Raw genomic sequence first — 10,245 nt, forward strand, 5'->3', positions numbered from 1 at the left:
ACAAAACTGCACATGAAGAACGGGAAAAGAATGATAACAAATGTTCAGATGTTTCTGTTCTTCCAACAACGCTGTATTGTGCAGTCTGCAGAAATCCCTGCTCTTCTTACTCAGCTTAACATTATCTGGACATTGTTGTTTATCATCTGCAGTAAAAGCCTGCACAACAATCCACAGATATAATTGTTCACATGAAACCACAGTAACGATCTTTGTCATCTGATATCACATTAAATTATTGATCTTAAGCCAGATGTGGTTCAGGTTGCAAATCGAGTTGGGTCGAAAACGGGTTCAGGTATCAAGGAGACGTGTATCATAAAATCTGTATCTACACATCAAGAAACGAGAATAAATAAATTTACATTCGTGAACCTTTTGTCTTAAAATATAAGATAATGATTTGATATCTTCCATGCGAGCACAGCTTATAGTATAGCCATCTGAACCTTAACATGGAAAAATGAAGCCCAATCCACCGATCTAAGAAACGGATCATTAGACATGCAATGAATCCGGATATAGGAATGAAAAATCCGATTTCTTCTTGATTACATCCCTAAGTAATACGTCAAAAGATCTTCGGCGATTCTCCTTTTAAGTTTTATCATCCAGCTAGTTGGAATGTTATAGTCTGGATTTTAACCTCTTTTAGCTTTTCCCATAATTGTCCGTGTAATGATGATAAGAACAAAGGATAAGGATTGTGTGTGCATATATATATGGGCTTCACAATTCACTGTCTACGTAGAGAAGGAAGATGGAGGCCTCCAAATACTTGTTGTTCTTGTTGATCGCTTCTTCTCTTTGTTGCATTGCTCGTTCGACGACGGTCTCTCACGATGGACGAGCTCTGGTCATCGACGGCCAACGTCGGATTCTCTTCACCGGCGCCATCCACTATCCGCGCAGTACTCCTGAGGTTAGCATCTTCAACCATGACAATTACAGCATTAAACAGATACATTTCACGCTCATACTTGATCGAGTTCGTCTTGTTCTCCAGATGTGGCCGGACTTGGTACAGAAATCAAAAGAAGGAGGGCTTGATGCAATCGAGACGTATGTTTTCTGGAATGGCCATGAGCCCAGGCGACGTGAGGTTGTGGTTTACCAAGTGTGTTTACATGTATGAAGTGTGGAGTATAATACTTGATCATTCTTTTCGTTTCTTCTTCTTTAGTACTACTTTGGAGGCAACTACGATCTCATTAGGTTTCTCAAAGAAGTTCATAATGCTGGACTGTATGCCATCCTTCGGATCGGTCCGTATGTTTGTGCCGAGTGGAATTATGGGTATGTAACAAGAATTAAAGTCATAAAACATTGATCATTATATTGATTTTTATCTACCGTTTTAATTTTACTTTTATGTTTTCAAGAGGACTTCCTGTCTGGTTGAGACAAATCCCAGACATAGAACTGAGGACAGATAACCAGCCGTGGAAGGTCAGAGTTTGTAACTTGAATTATGTGTCTTTAGACTCACCTACTTTGTGAATAAGCTCATCTGTCTGAAATCACTTTCGACAATGAAGGATGAGATGCAAAATTTTACTACCTTAATAGTAGACATGGTTAAGCAAGCAGGACTCTTTGCAACGCAAGGAGGACCCATCATCTTAGCTCAGGTACATGAAAATCTTCTGTGCTCAGATTGCACTTGAGAAGATGTGATTGTTTTTTTTTCCATCTCTAATTAATATTTTTGATCCAAATAGATCGAAAATGAATTTGGCAACGTCGAGACCAGCTACGGCGATGCCGGGCCGCGTTACGTCAATTGGTGCTCGCAAATGGCAGATTCTCTAAGCATCGATGTGCCATGGATCATGTGCCAACAAGCTGATGCTCCCCAGCCGATGGTAGTAAATTCATCGAAACCTAGTTTGATGATGTTGTTCATGTTTCTTGTCTCTTGACGAGAAGAAACTTTGATTCTGATGCATCTAACTTAGATCAATACTTGCAACGGGTTTTCCGGCTGTGATGCTTTTACACCCAACAACGAGAACAGTCCGAAGATATGGACAGAGAATTGGACTGGCTGGTGTGTTTTGATCCTTCATTTTTCTGTTGTTGATGAACATAGAGTGATCATCTTTCACTTGTCTGGTTTTCGCTCTTCTGCTCGATGATATGCCGCAATGATGATTGCAGGTTCAAGAACTGGGGCTCTCCGGATCCACACAGGCCTGCCGAAGAACTGGCATTTCAAGTAGCTCGCTTTTTCCAAACCAAAGGGACACTGCAAAACTACTATATGGTTGGTTAGATATCTCTGCGTCGCGTATATTGTTATGTTCAAGACCAAGATCCAATGGATGATTAATTGCTCATTCTTAGTATCATGGAGGAACCAACTTTGGCAGAACCTCAGGTGGCCCTTACATTGTCACAAGCTACGATTATGATGCTCCACTCGATGAGTACGGTATGTCTGTGTACCCCTCTGATCATTGAGTTTATAGATCCCGGGAAAACATGGAAATGCTCTGATCATGAATGTATCTTTAGGTTACACAAGGCAACCAAAGTGGGGGCATTTGAAGGAGTTACATGCATCCATTAAGTTAATGGAGAAGGCCCTCACCTATGGAGAAGTCGAAGAAGTTAATCTTGACAATGAATTGACGGTATCGATGATTTCGGATATGAATTTATCTTTTGATCTAAGGGTGGGAGCATGATGTGATGATGCTGTGGTCATTGCAGATCACCAAATACTCTGGTGACGGAGTCAATCCTGCTTGTTTCTTGAGTAATCAGAACAGCAAATTAAATGCCACCATAGACTATGAGGGAAGTACATATTTCCTGCCTGCTTGGTCTGTCAGCATTCTTCCTGACTGCAAGAGCGAAGTATATAACACTGCCAAGGTAATTACTGCCACTTCTACACAACCTTTTGCCTGCTTTCTGCTGATCCATTTAACTTCCTGTTTTACCTGTTCTTCTTATAGGTAAAGACTCAGACTTCTCTCATGGTGAAGAAGCGAAACACTGCCATGGAAGCATCTGAAGTCTTGTATTGGTCTTGGAGACCAGAGAGACTGGGAATCTCTGCAAAAGGTTTTGGCAGTACATTCACCGTTAACAATCTCTTAGAGCAGAAAAGCGTCACTCTTGATGAAAGTGACTACTTATGGTACACAACCAGGCAAGTATTTTCTTGAAATATTAATCAAAGTACGCATACAATTTAGCAAGACAGACCGTTAACCGTTGAATGTAACGAACAACGGCCAGTGTGGATGTGGGCGAGAAGGAAGAATTTACTCTGAGTGTCAACACCACCGGCCACATCCTCCATGCCTTTGTTAATGGCAGGCTAGTAGGTAGTATCAGATACTATAGCTAGGTTTTCAGACATTCTTCTCTACTTCGAACAGAAGTATTTTAGTAACACTTCGAGGTTGGATCAATGAATAGGTTCTCAATATGGCCTGGCTGGACAGCTTAACTTCACTTTCGAGCGAAAAGTATGGTTTAATCCTGGCCGAAATGTAATATCATTGCTAAGTGCAACTGTTGGCCTTCAGGTTTTCTCTAATTCGTATCTCCAGAAGTTAGATTACATCTGCTGTAAAGACTGTAGCTGATGATTGTTATCATGTTAAACAGAACTATGGTGCATATTATGATCTGGCGCCAACAGGAATTGTTGGTGGACCTGTAAAATTGATTGGAGAAAATACCACTTTGGATTTGTCCAATTATACTTGGTCTTACAAGGTAGGCATACATCATAGCACACTCCTGTTTCAGCTTCACTCATCTTCCGTTCTTATGCAAGTCTCGCATCGACTAATTATGAGCATTACAATCAGATTGGACTGGATGGGGAGGTGAGACGGATCCACCTTGATCGACGTGCAGTGAAGTGGCATTCGGGCATGCTTCCAACAAATAGACCATTCACTTGGTATAAGGTGCTGCCTTTACCTTTTGCATATGTGATCTATCTAACTGTTATCAGAGATGACAGGGAAGTGACATTTCTTTTGTATGTACGGTTGAAGGCGACCTTCCAAGCTCCATTAGGCTCGGAGGCGGTGGTGGTTGACTTGCTCGGCATGGGCAAAGGAACAGCTTGGGTGAACGGCAATAGCATCGGCAGGTTCTGGCCGAACTACACTGCCTCAGCCGATGGTTGCCATGAATGCGATTACAGAGGCACATTTAGCTCCAATAAGTGCCAAACTGGATGCGGCGAGCCGTCCCAGCGATGGTAATACCAAACTACATGCAGTTGAAGCGGCTTGTTCCACGATTCTGTTCTCTAAGACGCTACCTTTGCAGGTATCACGTCCCGCGATCCTTCCTGAAGCTCGGCGAGCCGAACACCCTAATGCTATTCGAGGAGGCCGGCGGCAATCCGCTGCAGGTGAACTTCCAGACTGTCACTGTCGGTGCGGCATGCGCCTCCGCCAGTGAGGGAGACACCCTGAGCTTGTCGTGCCTTAGAGGGCGTACGATCTCGAGCGTTGACTTTGCTAGCTTCGAAGAGCCGGAAGGAACATGCGGAGCATTCGAGGGTGGGAAAGGATGCAGTTCCGACGAGGCGTTTGCTGTCATCAAGGACTCATGTCTCGGAAAGGAATCGTGCTCGATCGAGATCACTGAGGAGTTTGGCAAATCTTGTGGCACTCTGCCCTCTCCCAGGAAGCTGGTAGTTCAAGTGACCTGTTGACCAGAAGCCAATAAATGTTCCTAGACTTGAGATCTGTAGGCTCCGTGATGAAGTACAACAGTATGTTTATGTTCTTTTTTTTCTGCCAGCTGTTGTTAATCTAAATCAATTATTAATTAGATGTTTCAAAATCTTTACCATCACATAAAAACACACTAATATCAAAACTTCACTTTCAAATGAAAGAAGTGTGTGTGTGTGTGTGTGTATATATATATATATATATATATATATATATATATATATGATTTTTTTAGAATTTCAATGATATATTCTAAACTTAATTTTAATAGTATCAATATGAAAATAATTGATTTTGGAGTTGTATATATAATTTTGATAGATGAATTTGAAAATTAAAGTTTTAATTTTTTCCCAAAAAGTAAATTATATTAGCTAAACTAAAAAGTTAAGAGAAGAGCTATATAGATCAAAATACAAAAATCTAACAGGTTGAGAGGGCCACTCCTCTCATTAGAAAAATATATATGAAGTTAGCTAATTAATATATTCAATCCATTCTCTGTGTACGTGAGGCATAAGAAAAACAAATCAAAACACTTAAAGTAATTCCAAATATTTTCAACTAAATTTGGGATAGTAATTTATAAATTTTCTTTGACAACAATTGTCATGTAATAGAGGATACTCCCAATTTCTATTCTCATAAACTCATAACGGATAAAAATGATGACCACATGAGAGTTACCAAAGTTCTTAATAGCTCAAGAATATATTGGTGAGACTCTAAAAAAAAAGATCCAAAAAAAACGAGGGTAATGGAGATAGATGCATATTAGGGGGTAGACGAGCTATGAGAACCTATCTAAGGCCAAAGAAAGAGGGTTGAATTATCATCGCCCTCGTGCTTCATAACCAAAATACATATATTTGGTCGGATTGTAAAGCTAATATCCATTAGCAAAAAACATGATTATTTAAGAATACTTAGTTTTATTATATTTATATTCATATTTTAATAATATTATTTTCATAAAAAGGTGTTCATTTTATTATTTATCAAATTAAAATAAATATATTTAGTTGGATTATCAAGATAATATATAAATTTATTTATATTATTTTTATTAGAATAAAATTTTTATTTTTATAAAAATTAAGGTAATATATATTTATAAAATTTATTTTGTCTTAAAACATATATGTATTAGGAACTATATCAAGTAATATTATGATATACCAGTGATCACAATGTAACAAATCATTTAAAGATAATAATAGACAATCTATCCAGAATAAGTATGACGGCTTCCATCTCCTCCGTGCCCATCCCGATGGGAACAAGAATCTTTCGCCACTAAGAAGAAGAAGAACATAAGCTTCAGGGTTAGGGTTTTCATGGAAAGAGAAGAGAAGAACATAAACTTCAGGGTTAGGGTTTCCGTGGAAAGAGAAGAGTTGCGCAAGAAGCAAGAAAGTAGGCAAGGACCTTCTTCTTCAGAGAAGGGGAAGAAGAAGTTGGGGCGGCGATGCTAAGGGGGATCGCTCCAGTTGATGCCGCTCGAGCGGAGGCCACGACCGGCCGTGGAGCTCGAAGGGAGAGCGACGCATGGTTTAATTGTGGGATTGCCATGGCGACCATCATGGCTTTGAGGGGATGATCGAGAGAGGGGTCGTCTCGCACGCACGCCGGATAGAGTTTGGGTTTTATCCAACAAGATAGCTAACACAAATCCTATTAATTAATTTAATTGATGATTCAGTAATTTAGGAACTATACATATATATATATATATACATATATATATATATATATATAATTATTTATAAAGATTTTTATATCAAAACAAAGGAAAAACCTCAAATTGAGATCCAAGTTGCCCTTCTCCCTGTCACACAGGCCCTCTAAAACTATCAAAGAATTCTATATCAACATCTTCAAATTGAAGTAAATCTTTCTCGTTATAAAAAATTAATAGTAAGCGAGAACAATCAACTATTGATTACGTGTTCGTGTCATTGACATAATCTTAACTCGAATTTTATTTAGCCTAATTAATTTTCTGGATTGTACGAGTGCTTTGAGATTTGTAAAACATCATATGTATTGAGAACTATATCTAATAGATTGGTCCATTGTATTCATTAGCATTCTTATTCTTGATAGTTGCAGTAGGACTGATATCTTGTCGTATTTTATTTTAGGCTAGAATAAGATCATCCACTATTATTGAAGATTTAATATATAATATATTTCTAAGACATCCTCGATTGATTTTTATTGGACATACTTTTGACATGTGATTGGTGTATTAGTCTATTTTCTTATAGTTATATTCTTCCCGATTGATACATCACTTCGGAAATATAATACACTTTATGATACTCCTTAGGACATCATATTATCTATCTTATAATCCTTTCTTTAATTATATTATTTTTTACATTATTCTTTTTTAATGCATCATATTGGTCCACTGTATTCATGAGCGTTTGTCATAATATTTTTGATAGTTGAGTGTCATTGGTAGAATTGATATCTTGTCCTATTTTATTTTGTGCTAAATGATGTCATCCAAATTTCAAGATAGAATGTCTCTAAGACATCCCCAATTAATTTTAATTAGACATACTTTTGACATGTAATTGGTGTATTAGTATACTTTTAGTTATATCCTTCTGGATTTATAGATCACTTGGGAGATATGATGAAGTAATTTTCTGTAATAAAATCACAAATGTATTGTACATTTTATAGTTATTTGAGATGAGAAGATAACACGAATATACTCAAAGTTTGCTTGAGAGACGCAGAGCTGCAGTTGTATTGCAAAGAATTATGAAATGTCAAATTGCTAGTAATACAATCGGGTATACGTGGTTGTATCATGAGTTAGTTTAGAATTAGAGTATAAATGTATTTGGAATAACCTATTTCTTGCTTGCTCATCCATGCATTAAACAGTCATCTGTGGATGGTTCGTAAGGAGGCTTTCTGGAAATGCTGCTTTGCTCATTTGGTTACGTCCCAGCATGATTACGTCCAACACATTTATCCACCATTAACCAATTTCCCGTTCTCCTATTATTCACTAGAGTTATATGCAACAGAAAAAAGAAAATTTTCCTCTTGATTGAGTTGAATGAAAGGATTCTTTAGATTTTTAATGACAGCAGCAGTGGGTTTACCATATTAAAAGTTATGTATATTATTCTTCCATCTGTGGTCTGTAGTTCAGGAAAATATGACCTATTTGTCCAAATATTCATTAATGCAAAGATCTTCGGTGAAACTCAACACAAACTATTCTTCACATTTTTATTTTTATTTTCTTTTTGTTGGATGAAGTGTACTCGTTGGGGTAATAAGAAAACTAAGATATGACTTTGGCATAACTGTGCAACACTCGAAGGACACCAAACCATTAACTCGAACCATCGTGGAACCATAAGAAATATTGTTCGAGTTACTAGATCTTGGATGGATATATTACTAATCAACTTTCTATCATGTATGATATGAGTGCAAAATCGAGCACAATAATGTGGAATCAATCGAGTTTTCAAACTGTGCATCATCATCAACTCATTAGCAATTATAACTTCATATTCCAAGATGGTTGCTGCTTTTGTATGATAGTATTATACATTAAGAGAGAATAAAGAGATACCATTAACAAATCCTCTTTTCAGCCACAAATATCAAACTTTGCTCCTAAGAAAAATTGTAGAGCAATTTTGCTATCTGTCACAACAAGATGTTGTATTGATGCCTTCTCTTGACTCCATGTACTACTCATCTTGCTCATTGGACACTGAGATTGCCTGCTGCAAGTACCTGAAGGATCGCTCACAGTTGACAAAACCCATAAACCAGAACTCGAAATCATCCTCTGTGAGTATCTGGATGTACTTCTGGTTTGGCTTGGTAGTGTTCTCACTCTGGATGGCTTCCTTTATCCTACCGAGTGGAATCAAAACCTGTAGAATACAAACAGTTCATAGTTTGTCACATTGGATTATGATAGTTGTGTTGGTCACTTTGGAGCTTGTGATTACCTTGTAAGGCACTCTAACCAAGCCTCCTTTAGGAGAAGTTAATTTGAGGGATCGATCGCTGCGGAAGGCGATCTTGTCAGTGGAAACGAAAAGCATGCCCGGGATGGGACCAGCTGTGGTTGAAAGATAGCACTGGAAGGCTTTGAGCAACTTTTCGCCTGGCACGATGGAGAAGGCTTGTCTGAAGACCCTCTCGACCCCACCTGCTTGAACAATCCGAGCTCCCATGCTCAGCTTCCCCTTCATGGTTTCAGAGATCTTGGGACCCAAAATCACTGCACTCAAAACAGTAACCTACAATTATAGTGCCAGTTTGATCCGATCACTGAAGAAGTGTTGTTTTGTTCATGAAGTTAGGGGATGGTGATTACCATGTTCGCGGAAGCCTCCTGCCTTCTCTCCGAGCTTGCTCATCCAGTCGACAACAGAGTCCTTCTCTGCAATCAGAGGAAGCACCACGTAAATTACACAACCTAAGCGCAGTCCAGAAACCAAGGATGGGGAAGGCTCTGAGTCCTCTGAGAGAGAGAGAGAGAGAGAGAGAGAGAGAGAGATGAAGATTACTCTGTTTGCAGTGGGAAGGAGCAGGATTTCCTGGCAGTTCCTCCCCTCCAGCATATGCGACGGAGCTCACAGGAATCCCGATGACATGCTCACGGTGTAGGCTCTCCATTTAGAGAAATCTGCTCTGTCTGGCTCTTCTTCGGTTGCAACTCTTGTCGATTTTTCTGGTCTCTTTCTTTCTCCATGTTTCCTTGCTTATAAGGTGATGCAGCCAGGGTGGGGATGGTGTATGTAGCACTCAGAAGACTAAAGTGGTTATCTTAATCAGAACTTTATAATCCAGTCATCATCATCCTCATCAAGGATAAAAAGCCACTGTAATATAATCACACACATTTCGATTCTACTTTCTAGATAATAAAATAAATAGTAAGCAAGCAAACCAGCTGCCTAAAACCGAAGATTAAGTTTAATGATTGATCTTTGTTCAAAATCTAGTGTTGGATGACGCAGCAATGACTCAGAACCGTCATTCTTAGCCACTCGGTAAGCAAGTCATCGCCACCAACCCCTTCCGGTCTCTCTCCATGTGGATGTCGACTACTGCAGGCAGCGCGGGGTCGTCATCCCATCGCACGCGGCACCGAGTCAGCTCCAGATTGAGATCGATCGTGAAAGGAGGCTTCTTTCGAGTTGGAACAGGCGGTTGTATGGATCCATACTAATTATAATAAAAGATAATTAGGTGAACCTAATTCCAGGTTTCGTTTGACGCTTGTCACCCCACCCGTCATAGGTGTGGTGGTTTGTTCTTCTTTTCGTCGTCAAGGTAGGTTCAGGTCTTGAGGAAGTGATGTCCATCATTTGAATTCTTCAAGCTAACGAGAACAATAATGGTTAGCAGTGCATTTTTCTGGTTCTGATCCAGGAAGAAAACCTAGAAAAAGCGGGTTCAGTCTCGTCGGACAGAAGAAATTAAAATGACATCCCACTGAGCTTATCTAACTCTCTCTTATTACTTTCTTCCA

At 39.0% G+C, this 10,245-nt stretch overlaps 2 protein-coding genes across 2 annotated transcripts; one reads left to right on the forward strand and one right to left on the reverse strand.

Annotated features, from left to right (window-relative positions):
* Positions 1–760: 760 nt before the first annotated feature.
* On the forward strand, positions 761–4,775 carry LOC135672632 (beta-galactosidase 1-like). The gene is made up of 18 exons (XM_065181132.1): positions 761–922; positions 1,007–1,102; positions 1,184–1,296; positions 1,383–1,449; positions 1,539–1,631; positions 1,722–1,865; positions 1,959–2,050; positions 2,161–2,266; positions 2,347–2,434; positions 2,518–2,636; positions 2,716–2,880; positions 2,964–3,160; positions 3,250–3,338; positions 3,433–3,542; positions 3,625–3,735; positions 3,831–3,932; positions 4,023–4,231; positions 4,303–4,775. The coding sequence occupies exons 1-18, from the start codon at positions 761–763 to the stop codon at positions 4,691–4,693; spliced, it is 2,454 nt and encodes an 817-aa protein (XP_065037204.1). The 3' UTR covers positions 4,694–4,775.
* A 3,475-nt stretch (positions 4,776–8,250) lies between these two features.
* Positions 8,251–9,496, reverse strand: LOC135672633 (putative GEM-like protein 8). The gene is made up of 4 exons (XM_065181133.1): positions 9,278–9,496; positions 9,085–9,150; positions 8,714–8,988; positions 8,251–8,635 (listed from the first exon to the last, which is right to left on the reverse strand). Exons 1-4 carry the CDS (start codon positions 9,384–9,386, stop codon positions 8,447–8,449), a joined length of 639 nt encoding a protein of 212 aa, XP_065037205.1. The 5' UTR covers positions 9,387–9,496; the 3' UTR covers positions 8,251–8,446.
* Between the last annotated feature and the right edge of the window lie 749 nt (positions 9,497–10,245).

This window comes from Musa acuminata, chromosome BXJ1-4 (assembly GCF_036884655.1).
Source record: "Musa acuminata AAA Group cultivar baxijiao chromosome BXJ1-4, Cavendish_Baxijiao_AAA, whole genome shotgun sequence".
Lineage (NCBI taxonomy): Eukaryota > Viridiplantae > Streptophyta > Magnoliopsida > Zingiberales > Musaceae > Musa > Musa acuminata.

Excerpts from the sequence above, each read along its gene's own strand:
- LOC135672633 (XM_065181133.1), bottom strand. The coding sequence starts at position 9,386 with ATGGAGAGCCTACACCGTGAGCATGTCATCGGGATTCCTGTGAGCTCC. Across the intron at positions 8,989-9,084 it reads AGGAGGCTTCCGCGAACATG|TGATTTTGGGTCCCAAGATC; the intron begins GTAATCACCATC and ends TTTTGAGTGCAG. Across the intron at positions 8,636-8,713 it reads TGGTTAGAGTGCCTTACAAG|GTTTTGATTCCACTCGGTAG; the intron begins GTAATCACAAGC and ends TGTATTCTACAG.
- LOC135672632 (XM_065181132.1), top strand. The coding sequence starts at position 761 with ATGGAGGCCTCCAAATACTTGTTGTTCTTGTTGATCGCTTCTTCTCTT. Across the intron at positions 1,450-1,538 it reads CAGATAACCAGCCGTGGAAG|GATGAGATGCAAAATTTTAC; the intron begins GTCAGAGTTTGT and ends TCGACAATGAAG. Across the intron at positions 1,866-1,958 it reads CTGATGCTCCCCAGCCGATG|ATCAATACTTGCAACGGGTT; the intron begins GTAGTAAATTCA and ends CATCTAACTTAG.